General features: G+C 34.8%; 1 protein-coding gene across 7 annotated transcripts in view; it reads right to left on the bottom strand.

Moving 5' to 3' along the window:
- Positions 1-13,379, bottom strand: part of TBCD (tubulin folding cofactor D) — a 204,740-nt gene that overhangs the window by 49,655 nt on the left and 141,706 nt on the right. For all 7 annotated transcript variants that reach the window (XM_070739753.1, XM_070739747.1, XM_070739750.1 and 4 more), the window contains exons 24-27: positions 5,005-5,036; positions 2,560-2,622; positions 1,966-2,042; positions 229-310 (exon numbers count right to left, since the gene is read on the bottom strand). In XM_070739753.1, coding sequence (XP_070595854.1) covers positions 229-310; positions 1,966-2,042; positions 2,560-2,622; positions 5,005-5,036 — 254 coding nt within the window. The remainder of the gene's footprint in view (positions 1-228; positions 311-1,965; positions 2,043-2,559; positions 2,623-5,004; positions 5,037-13,379) is intronic.

Raw genomic sequence — 13,379 nt, forward strand, 5'->3', positions numbered from 1 at the left:
CCTATGAAACAAGGAAAAGTTCTAATTTAATGAAAACACAACAAGTTAATAAAAAATTAAACAAAATAATATACTAGAGAAAACATGGGAAATTGGCTGTACAAAAGTTTGTTTTATATGAAATTAAGTTTGTACTGGTTTGGCTTGTGCTGCATTTTTTTTAAAATTATCAAGTTACCATAAGCTATCCCTAGATTAAAAATAGAAGTGAATCGGGTGAATCATTACCTTGCTCAGCTGGATTTGCTCCTCCCTCTTCATTGCAGTAATACTCATTACACAAAGCAGATAATGCAGACACCGCTGACTCCTAAAACAAAAGCAAAACCACAAATATATAGAATTACTTCCCTTTCAAATGTATTCTGAAAGAAGCCTACTGTAGAGACACCTGATAGGTCATCTGCAAAAGTCCTACAGTGACTTATTTAATGTCTATTCCTGCAATTATTATGACCATGTCAGATAACTGAGATTTCACACAGTTGAGTAATATCCTACTACGCTCAATTGTTCCACTTTAGGATCCAGAAGCAAGTCAGGCTGGACAAGCAATGCTACATCACAAATTATGCTGAACTAAAACCTCCATTTAGCAGTAGGACAGGTACATATTGCAATTAGTTTAGTATTGCTCTAATGTAGAGGTGTCAAACTCAATTTCTTTGAGGGCCACATCAGGGTTGTGTTTGACCTCAGGGGATCAGGGTGGGCGTGACTAGGGTTCTATTTTTGGCTGGGATGGCCTCCTGAAACCCTCTGCCAGTGAAAACGGAGCTTGAGGGTTGTGAGAGGCCCTCACGAGGTCCATTTTCACTGGCAGAGGTTGTTTGCTGTTTCCAGGGCAGTCCACGGGCCAAATTTAAGCACCCTGTGAGCTGAATCCGGCCCATGGGTCTTGAGTTTGATATCCCTGCTCTAATGGCTTTTAAGAGGTGTATGCCGCCCCGAGTTTTCGGAGGGTGGCATACAAATCTAAATAATAATAATAATAATAATAATAATAATAATAATAATAATAATAATAATAATAATAATAGTGCAACAACGCTGGCATAAGCCTGTGAAAGTGGTCCCAGTGGTACTTGGCACGCTGGGCGCAGTGCCAAAGGATCTCAGCGGACATTTGAAAACCATTGGAATTGACAAAATCTCCATCTGTCAATTGCAAAAGGCCACTTTACTGGGATCGGCAAACATAATTCGCCGCTACATCACGCAGTCCTAGGTGCTTGGGAAGCGCCCGACTGGTGATGAAATACGAAATCCAGCATAGTGATCTCGTTTGCTGTGTTGTACTGACGTAATAACAACAACAACAGCAATAACAACAATAATAATAATAATAATAATAATAATATTGAACTACATTTCAGTACACTCTAGTAAGAACTTAAATAAACCATCATTTTTTGTTATTTAATCAATACTTTTGATATCCAAATGTACAGAATTTGGATCCGTGACTCTAATAAAGTATTTGCTATTATAGCAACTATTGATCTAATTTATCTCAAGTTGATATGCTATACAGGGAGCCCTTGATTTGTGACCGTAATGGAGCCTACCCATCAGCTATAAATTGTGATGATTGTAAAGTGATTGACCTGATTTTACCATCTATGTTTGCAGTAGTCATTAAGCAAATCACTGTGATTGCTAAATGAATCTAGGGTCATGAAATTAATACCAAACTCATTATTCTCTGTGGGGCAGTTTTGGCAAAAATCTATGTAAAAAGACAGTTGTTGATAAGAGTGACATAAATTATGGTCACATGACTGTGGGATGTTGTAAATGTAGGCCAGTTGCCGAGCACCAGAAATATGATAACATGACCGTGGGTGTGGGGGTGGATCTATCCTCTGTTTTGTTTTAGAAACCCTAGAAACTTAAATTGTAATACAGCAACAAGCAAAACATGATATTAAGACCTTTTAAGATCAAGAGATAAAATTACCGTACTTTTATTTGCTGTCTTGAATTTCTTGAAATAAGATGAAGGCTTTGTAAACTATCATTTATCAGCCACTGCCAGTCATCTGAAGATAAAGAAAAAAATACTTAGTAATATGGTGGTTGCATTCTTTTTTTAGCACATTTACATCTTTTTACAAATCTGTACAAGTTTAAATTCCAACTGAAATTTGTTTCCATTTCTTTTCACCACCTTTTAAAAGACTTTCCACATTTTTTAAAAAAATTCCACATAAAAACTCACCAGAATAGCAGGTATGCGGGATATTAAAAAAGCAACTGCTATTCATATTTTCCTGGAATTTCCATCATTTAATAACATCACTAACTGGCATCAATGGCCCTCGACTTCTACCTATTGACATTCTGACATTACTGTGATGAATGAAGCTGAATATAGCAAACATGGCCACAGCATCAAGATGAGAAGAGGGATAAAAAGTCAAGAAGTATTGAGCCCCTCTAAATTACATCTTGCCATAGTAGAAAATAAAGGAATTTACATGATTATATTTATTTGCTAAAGTTATAATCATCAACAAACAGACATGGTAACTCTACAACATGACAAACAACACCTACCAATTATGGGATCCTTTCTAAAAGGCATTTTTGAAAGTGACAACTTTTCAATCAAAGTGCAGACTAGAAAACAAGAAGGGGAGGGAAAAACAATCAAAACTCCATTGACTGAATTCACCAAGTCATGGTTCATGAATTCGTACTGTTATCACTACACAGTAAAGAGCACCATATAGCAAATCTGTCAGCAGAGGGAAATATGACTGGAAAAAAATACTGCTTCGGAGAACAGGCAGTAGGAAATTGTATTCCTCAATGAAATTCTGATCTAACACCTTGAACACCAGGTTCTGAGGAAGCATTTATCTCAGGGGCGTCTAGTGAAATAAATGTTGAATGTCAGGCCCATTTATAATTTAATTTTTGTAACTTCATTTTGGAGGAGAATGTGGTCCTGGTATGTATCACCAGTATCTAGCTGGGAGAGAGAATGGTGGCGTTTCTTGACCTGGCAACAATATCTTCAACACTAAGACAGGAGAGGAGGGATACAATGAGATCCCATGAGATTCTGACAGTGCCCATAGTTGTTCTGTGATCATTTGATGATGGACCATCTTGATGATTTACAGGTGAGCTTGGGTTGGTGACTGATTCCTTCAAATTGTGCATTATGGGGATATCTGGGAATTCACAGATGTTATATAAGATAACATCAAGATAACATAGAACCATATGCTTACCACAGTCACCATGGTCCCAAGTAACATGGGTTGCACACCTTAAATCTGATTTGACTGTCATTAGAGGGTGGATAAGATCAGGCTTAAAATACAAGGCCCCTACTGAGCACTAAGACAGATCTATCAAGGTGATCTTCCAGACATCTTAACAGATCCATAAAATGTTCTCAGTAGCAAATCATTGTGGAATTGTTTGGTTTTTGAGATCAGGACACCCTCTCTCCCATTCTCATTTAGCATTTCTTTTTCACAGAACATTTGGAGTGGAGAGTTCTCAATAACCAATACTAAAACATATTTTATTATGTAAATTGCATTTTTTTTGTTTTTTTGATCGCAAAATGTCTTAAGAGTTCAGTGATTAAGCGGTATACAAATTTCTATAGTTAAAAATAATTCTTAGCAGCACAAAGGACATTATAAAAATATTCTATTGCAAAGGCAGACTTTTTAGGAAATAAATAATTAATTTGATGACTTCAAGTATGCTGGGTAAATCACCCCAAAGGCAGCATAATGGCAAATTTGACTATAGAATTGTAGGCCAGCAAATCCCCAAGGCATTAGTTGGGGAAGACTACTATTTTCTATTCATACCAGGAATTACTCATTACATATTAATATATAAATGTGGCATGTAGAAATTCCAACAAAAGATCATATTTCCTAACACCCAACTATTTTTTACTTGAAGGCAGGGAAGAGTTTCTGCTTAGAATTACTTTTTAACTGGTATCCCATCATATGCCCGTGAACTAGCTCTTTAAAACAGTGTTTGGGGGAAGTAATTGATTTTGACATCAAACTGGCAAAAAAAATTGGTTATTGCAACTACATTATTTTCTGCTATGGATTTAAAACAGGAATACAAAAAAAGAAATCTGGGATTTGATCATGTTTTAGGTTATGGTATTTCTGGAGAACTATGCTATATTTTTCAGAATATAAGATGTACCCTTTTCCTCCCTAAAAGGGATGAAAATTTGGGTGTGTCTTATACTCTAAATGTAGCTTTTTTAAAGCTTTTTTTTCAGCCCTAACTAGGTGCTAACAATGTTCCCAGCTCTTAGATTGAAAGCTCTTTCATTGTTATTCTCTACGAAGAATGTTTTTTTACGAACATTATGAACCCTAAGACTTTGCAGGTTTTTTTCATTGCTCTACTTGCTCCAAATTTTTTCCCCAGTCCTAATGAGGTGTTAACAATGTTCTCAGCTTTTAACGGCTTGCAAGCTCTTTCATTGTTACTCTCTTCAAATACGGTTTTTCTAAGCCCTAACCAGGTTTTTTTCATTGCTCTACTTGCTCCAATTTTTTTTCCAGCCCTAATGAGGTGTTAACAATGTTCTCAGCTTTTAACGGCTTGCAAGCTCTTTCATTGTTACTCTCTTCAAATACGGTTTTTCTAAGCCCTAACCAGGGTATAAAATAATATGCTGAAATCGATCACACTAAGGATGCTAGACAGATGAATATCTGATAGGCAGATTTTTTTTGTTATTTTCCTCCCCGAAAACTAAGGTGTGTCTTATGCTCCTGTGAGTCTTACACTCCAAAAAATACGGTATTTTGGTACAAGAATTTTAGATTAGGGAGAATAGCTGAGGTCTACTTTAAAAGAAAGCTATTGAAATCAAAGAAAGGTTGGCAAAATATTCAGTGAATCAGAAGACTAGCCAAGTTTATATTACATAATCTTAAAAAGTAATATTTCTTTCCAAATTATAAATGTAAATAGAATGCTCTATGTCAAGTAACATACCAGCTGGCCTCATTAGTTCTCCACCTAAACCTCTGGAAAAGAAAAAAAACCAATTTAAGAAACATCACTGCCAGCATTTTGCATTGACATGACAGAAAAAGGAAAAGAAAATTGATACATGAATCTAAACTTGCCTGTTTTGTCAAGATTCAATACATCAGAGATTAATAAGAAGGATATGTATACATGACAGGTACCCTCAAACACTTCTCCAGTAACTTTATTCCTTTCTTTGCATGAGTAATAAAACAAGTCAGAATTTGAATCTTCACTGCTGCTTCCTATTAACTGCAATACTGTATATGGTTAAGAGCTTACAAATATGTAGGAGTTAATTTTCAGACCCAAATCTTAATTCAGATGTATCCCAAACTAAGTTTATATGTGAATAGCAGAAAGAGGAGAAGCTAACCATGCTGCATGGAATGAGAATAGTTCTTCAAATCATAATTAAGCTAAATTTTGCATTCAAAATGTGATATGCAAATGTGGCTTTAGAGTTATGGAAAAGCCAAATTCAATTCTACCCTCATTTCATTACATTTGTAAAAAGTCCCTTTAAAGTCAGTTTTCTGGCAATTCTTTTGGACTATTCCATGGAAAACATTAGATAAAATCTGTGGTATTAAGTTGATCCCATAAGACTGCTATTGTATTATTTTTGAAAAGCATCTTTTACTTCTTTAACAAATTCAATTTTCAATTTTAAAATTTTATTTCATTATCTCTTGTTCATATGTAAACTACCCAGATGTTTAAGTATTCCAACAACTACAAACCATGTAATATGCCAAAAGGGCCTTATTGCATTTTCTTTTCCTTTTACTAATATGCATTCAATTTATATACATAGTTTCTTGTTTCAGCTTCATGTCTTTTCTCATCAGCAGTGATCCATTTAAGCTGGGCAGAGAATCACATCACATTTGAAAATCCCTGTGATAGGGATGAAGGGGATGCCACCATGTTAAGGCCCAAGCTGTATGATACATGTTTTACTCCTGAATGGCTTGTCAAAGGATTAGAGATATAAAACACCACATTAATGTATTCAGGTCGAGATACAGAATTTTAAAACTGTGCAGATTCACTTCACAGAATGAGATGGGAGGCATATAAATATTATAAATAAAACAAAGCAAAACAAAAACAGAAATTGCTGAATCAATGTGGCACAAAATGGGCCTTACCTTACCATGGAACCCTCATTGCATACCAGACATAAATACAATTGAGAGAGTCCAGAAATATTTCACAAGAAGAGTCTTTCACTCCTCCTTTCGCAACAAACACCTTACTCCACCAGACTTGAAATACTGTGATTAGGCAATTTACAACTGCATCTAAGAGTAGTTCATAAAATCATATACCAAAATGTCCGTCCTGTTAGTGACTACTTCATCTTCAACCGCAACAATACATGAACATGTAATAGATTCAAACTTCAAACTAGATTGCAGAAAATGCCTGGAATGCATTACCTGATTATGTGGTTTCTTCTCCAAACCCCAAAATCTTTTTCTTTCTTTCTTTCTTTCTTTCTTTCTTTCTTTCTTTCTTTCTTTCTTTCTTTCTTTCTTTCTTTCTTTCTTTCTTTCTTTCTTTCCTTTTTTCTTTCTTCGATTTTTATGCCACCCTTCTCCTTAGACTCAGGGCAGCTTACAACATGTTAGCAATAGCACTTTTTAACAGAGTCAGCATATTGCCCCCACAATCCAGGTCCTCATTTTACCCACCTCGGAAGGATGGAAGGCTGAGTCAACCTTGAGCCTTCAGATCTACAGTTTAACCTCAGATTGTCTACAGTTGACCTCTCCACTTTTCTAAGAGGTTTGTAAGGGCCTGCACAAGCGCACCATAGTGCTTACCGTCCCTTTCCTACTGTCCTATTTTATTTTTATCATTACTGTCTCTTATGTTATGCTTATACAAACTATAATCCTATACTTTTTTGACTAAACAAACAAACAAACAAACAAACAAACAAATAAATGGAGTAGCCCAAGAAATTGGAGATCACATATGTGAAGAAAAAAATTACACCATTTCAAGACTTCTATTTCTGTAGTGATTGATAAAAATGTTGTGGCCAAGAATTTGTGCTACATTTCTGTGTTATGCTAAAATTTAAATGTTTCTATTTTTTCTTTATAAATAAAACAATTATGTGCAACTTTCACTCCTGTGTCAGGTGAGCGAAGCTATACAATCATATTTCTGAAAAAAACACCCAATGATAATAATTTGATAATCTCTCCAGTGCAGGCCAGCTTCCACCCCGTTGAGGTTTACCAGAACAAGAAACTACTACAGTAGTAGTAGATTACTGGAACTATTGAGACTATACTACAAGACAGTATCTTGCAGGCTCAAATCTCTAGTCACATGTCCTTATGCCACACAGCTAGGAAGATACAGTAATTAAGTTTGGTTTTTATTTTTACATTTTGAGTCTTTGAATTGACAAAAAGACAGGCATAAGGTGTGAAAGACATACACCCTCAACTCTACGATTAGGAGGAAATATGGCAAGTGATGTGCCCTCTGGAAGTTAGATGGTGGCAGCAGGAATTTCCAAACAGTAGATTGAATTCTAATGTGAAGTCACAGAGGGCTTCTGGAAAAGGAACTGGGAGTCATTTCATAGGCTTTCACACTACACTTTTTCTTGAAAAAACAATTACTATTTACTAATCCATGTCTCCTTCCTTCCTCCCTCCCTCCCTCCCTCCTTTCCGCCATCCCATTCATAAACAAATGTACAGTGTTCCCTTGCTTTTCGCGGGTTCGAACTTCGTGAATATCCTATACCACGGTTTTTCAAAAAATATTAATTAAAAAAATACTTCGCGGGGTTTTTTTTTCCCTATACCATGGGTTTTCCCACCCAATGACGTCATACGTCATCACCAAACTTTTGTCTGCCATTGCTGATTGGCCGAAATCTCGACCAATCAGCGTTATCGCAAAAAAAAAAAATTGTTAATAAATAATTATGTTTATAAATATCAGGATCACCAAGTGTCTTATTCAATGCTGAGTACCAGTAATAATGATGAGTAAATGGTTGTTAAGGGAATGGGAAGTGGTAATTTGGGGGTTTAAAGTGTTAAGGGAAGGCTTGTGATACTGTTCATAGCCAAAAATGGTGTATTTACTTCCGCAACTCTACTTCGCAGAAATTCGACTTTCGCGGGTGGTCTCGGAACGCATTCCCCGTGAAAATTGAGGGAACACTGTATATTCAATTCAATTTCAATTCAATTTATTAGATTTGTATGCCACCCCTCTCCAAAGACTCGGAGCGGCTGACAACAATAATAAAAACAATTTTCCAGCGAAAACAAATCTAATATTAAAAAGCACATAAAACCCTATCATATTTTAAAAAGCAAACAACATATGTTTGTTCTAGTACCTATCTGTGACATAATGTAACCTGGATAATCATAGTGATTCAATAACAACTAGTAAGAACTTCAATAAGGATTTTAACCTGAATCTTTTTTTCATTTTTTATCGCTGGTTCTGAAATACCATTGCTTAAGGTCCGTTCCTATACTAGTGATAGTATATAAAAAAGTAAAGCTACTAAAAAGATGTATGAGACTGAGAAAATGCCAGAATCATTATAATTGTATTGTTTTTTCTCTTCTTAATTTCAAAATTATGTGATGGAATTGCTGTCAGGAATTTCACTAGTAACCAAACTAAGTCAAGTGCACTTGCTGAAATACTGTAGCATTTATGCATTTTGAAATTCTGAAATTCACTGCCTCAAGATGTAGATTTTTAAACTGCTTTAAAAGAGATTAAACAAATTTATAGAGAATAAGGTGTCAATAACTATTAGCCATGGTGATTAAATGGTATCTCCAGAATCAGAGATAGCATGATTCTCACTTCCAGTTTTAAGAGAACAATGGAAAAAGGTTGTTGCTTGCAGGATTTGCATAAATATCTGGTTGGCCAATATAAGAAACATAATCCTAGCATAGATAGACCTTTACTCTGATCCAGAGGCCTTCTTTTGTATTAAATTCAACAAGACAGTAAATATAAAGGGAAAATAGAGCATAGAAAGATTATGTGGAGATTGTAATTTTTTTAATAGATGAAAAGTGAAACAGACTACTATTGCACTAATAGAAAAAAGAAAGACAAAGTTATTCTTTTAAATCCTTATATTTCATGACCTTATATCTGAGGAGTGCACTAACTGCCTTCATTCACTTTGGTAGCCTATTCTGGACTCTGAAAATGGTGTACAGTAATGAAGTTTGGAGGCTGCTAGCAGATCTGAAATGTAATTGTCAAACTACCTCTGTTCTCTCATGGGGAAAAAAACAATTATAAAACTTTCTTCTTCAACAAAGTGGGATAAATATTGCAAGTAAAGATAAAATTATAGATGCAGTGTGTCAGATTCAATACATATCTGTGTATTGGGTCTATATACAGTGGTACCTCTACCTAAGAACATCTCTACTTACGAACCTTTCTAGATAAGAACCAGTGTTCAAGATTTTTTTGCCTCTTCTCAAGAACAATTTTCCACTTACAAACCCGAGCCTCCAAAACTGTAACTGGAAAAGGCAGGGAGAAGTCTCCGTGGGGCCTCTCTAGGAATCTCCTGGGAGGAAACAGGGCCAGAAAAAGTGGGGAGAAGCCTCTGTGGGGCCTTTCTAGGAATCTCCTGAGTGGAAACACAGCTGGAAAAGGCGGGGATCAGCCCCCATGGGGCCTCTCTAGGAATCTCCGGGGAGGAAACAGGCCCTCCCTGTGGTTTCCCCAACCGCATGCATTATTTACTTTTATTGATTCCTATGGGAAAAAATTGCTTCTTCTTACAAACTTTTCTACTTAAGAACCTGGTCACGAAACAAATTAAATTCGTAAGTAGAGGTACCACTGTACTCTGAATTTGATTTTAAAAGGAAATCAGTACTATACTGCAAGGTAGTTGTTTTGAAATAGAATTTACCGTATATACTCGAGTATAAGCCGAGTTTTTTAGCCCCAAAAATGGGCTGAAAAACACAGCCTCGGCTTATACTCAGGTCATTGACAAAGTCACCACACGAGGGCGCCATTGCTTGAGCCAGAGCGAGGAGGCACCAGCTTTTGTCCCCTCTCGCACGCCGTAGTTCCTCTCCCTAGCTCAAGCAAAGAAGGCAGCCATTTGCAATGGTGAGTCGGATTAAAAAGGCCCCCTGCTGTCAGATTCTCCTCCCCCTCCTTTGAAAGGATTTAAACTGTTTAAAAAATGGTATTTTGTGGTAGTTGCTGTCCTTGCTTGGATAGGATCTAATAATGTGTTATGAGGCAGAGCTAGACAGGAATTCTTTTTCTATCTGTCTATCTTTCTATCTATCTATTTTTCTATCTATCTATTTTTCTATCTATCTATCTGTATCTATTTCTATCTATCTATCTATCTATCTATCTATCTATTTTTCTATCTGTCTGTCTGTCTATCTTTCTATCTATATCTATCTATCTATCTATCTATCATCTATCTATCTATCTGTATCTATTTCTATCTATCTATTTTTCTATCTAACTATCTTTCTTTCTATCTATCTATCTATCTATCTACCTATTTTTCTATCTGTCTGTCTGTCTGTCTATCTATCTATCTATCTATTCTATCTATCTATCTATCTATCTATCTATCTATCTATCTATTTCTATCTATCTATCTATCTATCTATCTATTTTTCTGTCTGTCTGTCTGTCTATCTATCTTTCTATCTATATCTATCTATCTATCTATCTATCTATCTATCTATTTGGTTTTCTATGCTGATAACCTCACAGCAGCTAATGCTGAAGTTCTTCTTTGGATACACTTATTTGTTTGTTTGTTTGTTTATTTATTTATTTAATTGGATTTGTATGCAATCCCTCTCCAAGGACTCAGGGTGGCTCACAGCATATATAAAAACAGAACAATAATGTAAATCCAATTACTGATGAGAAGGAATCCAGTTTTGAAGGATTTTAACTCTTAGGTTTTAGCTTTGTTCCTGATCGAGCTACTTTTTTTACTTTTTAATTTATTGTTAATATTGTTAATTTGTTTACCCTCTTTTAAATTTACAGAGCTAGTTTACTGGTTTTCTTTAAAATAAATATTCTAAAACATGTCTCAATTAATGTAATTTTATTGTTTTCCATTTTTATAAGTTACCAGTAGCCACTGCATTTTCTAACCTCGGCTTATACTCGGGTCAATACGTTTTCCCAGTTTTTGTGGCAAAAATTGGTGCCTCGGCTTCTACTCGGGTCGGCTTATACTCGAGTATATACGGTAATTATGTTTGCAGTTGAAATGGCCATTCCTACTTTCAGATGGAAAGATTTCAGATGAAACACTCTTTACATAAATGAAATGTATTTAATAGAAACTATGACCTGTTTATCGATTTTGGTAAAGTACACGTAAAGGATGACTTTGTTACTACTTTCCAAATAATAAAATAGTAGCTAATTAATTCAAGCTTAAACATGATCATTACCCAGCAGTTCATGTGAAAACTGAGGCAGAATCATGCTATACAGCACATAGTAAAATAAGAATGTCTCTATAACGAGGCTGTACAAAACATTCTGAATTCATATCACTTTGAAATCATTTACTTCAAGCTTGAAGCCATGGCTTGAAATACCTCATTTTAAGAGCAAACCTTTCAGATTAACACAAGGTAGTTTCATCATCTGAGAACCGTGATAGGAATATTTTACATTTCCTTTATTGGAGGTTATTAGTGGAGGGTGCCATATGGAAACATATGGGGAAATAAGTGAGAAGAAAAGTAAAGTTTTTATTTTTTCTCTTCTTGTTCCTCTTTTTCTTTTTTCGTTCTGTACTGTTCTCTTCTAGGCTCTTCATTCTTATCTGTTATTACTTTAAACTTTTAACTTTCCCTTTTATTCTCTGTAAACTTTTTCTTTGCATATTTTCTATTCTATACTTTTAATTTTTGGGGGTATTTCTATATTTTTAATTTTTATAATTGTTATGTGTTCTACTTTATAATTGCTATTTTTATTTGTTTTTAATGTTTATATAAAGGAGTTTTCTTTAATTTGGTTTGTAATTTGACTAATTATGGAGAGGGGCGGCATACAAATTCAATAAATAAAATAAATAAATAAATATTTGGTAATATTATTGGGTTTATTCTTTCCCCCTTGAATACATCACTAGAATTTTTTTTAATGTTATTTTTCTAGGGACTTTTTATTAATAGGCACTAATTATTTATAAAGATTATTGATTATATGTAAAAATTGACATGGAAAAGATGTGGAAATTTTTTAAAAATATTTTCGCCTAATCTTCATAAGATATTGAAAATTGTGAACAGCTTAAAAGGTGTATTAGCTTTTTCACTTATTTGTATAACTTGTAAAAATTGAGCAGCTATTGTTATCCAGATGCCAAAAGTAAACGAGGCAGTATTGGACTTGTAGACCATAACTTTCTGAAAATGACCTATTGTAAGCAACTTGTTGATGTTGGTATGTTTTTTTTTTACTGTACGTATTGTGATTGGAGAGAAAAATAAAAGAAATTCTTTGCCAGGAATATTTTACATCTGAATAATTTCAATTTCAAGGTACTTTGTACAGACCTTACTCTTCAGCCTCCAGGCTATTATGATTTCAGTGACTAAAATGTGATGTTCTCACTTTAGATTCAAGGGTAAAATCCCCAGTTACCAAATGCAACATTCCTCTTCGCTTCTTTTCCTATCAAAGCTATTTCAAAGCTATTATACTTGGCAGCATGTTAGAACTCAGGATAAATTATATGGGACTGGACGTTTGTGGAGTTCCCAATTTAGAAGCCATAAGACTCTTGACTATTTTACTTTGCGGAAACTGAATGTAGCCTGAAAAATGCCATTCTGCATTGGCAGCAGGATTATACTGAACCCAATAATACATTTACATTAACGGAACTAGTCAACCAAGTTCACTATTACCGGACTGTATTAAATATTTCTTCAGTTTATCTCAGAAATCATGTAATGGTCTTGTGCTCTACACTTTCCAGGGATAATGCTTTGGGGTTTTTTTAATGACATATTGCTTTTGCCATAGTCACTTATTAACATAGCAAAAAGAAATCAAGCATAGGCTAATGTAATTATTTGCTCCTCTGGGAAAGCATTTCTTATTTCTGAAACAGAAATTCTCCTGCCAGAAATCAGTAAACGCAGCCACAAAAATTAGATTGCTGATAACTTCTGACACATGGTTAATGTTATTGTATTAAAATTCCAAGAAAATGCTTCTCAAATGGAAATCTTCATGGCACTGTACCTTTATTATATTGCATTAAACTGGTTTAACTAGTTTAGCAA

The sequence above is a fragment of the Erythrolamprus reginae genome, chromosome 2 (genome assembly GCF_031021105.1).
Source record: "Erythrolamprus reginae isolate rEryReg1 chromosome 2, rEryReg1.hap1, whole genome shotgun sequence".
Lineage (NCBI taxonomy): Eukaryota > Metazoa > Chordata > Lepidosauria > Squamata > Dipsadidae > Erythrolamprus > Erythrolamprus reginae.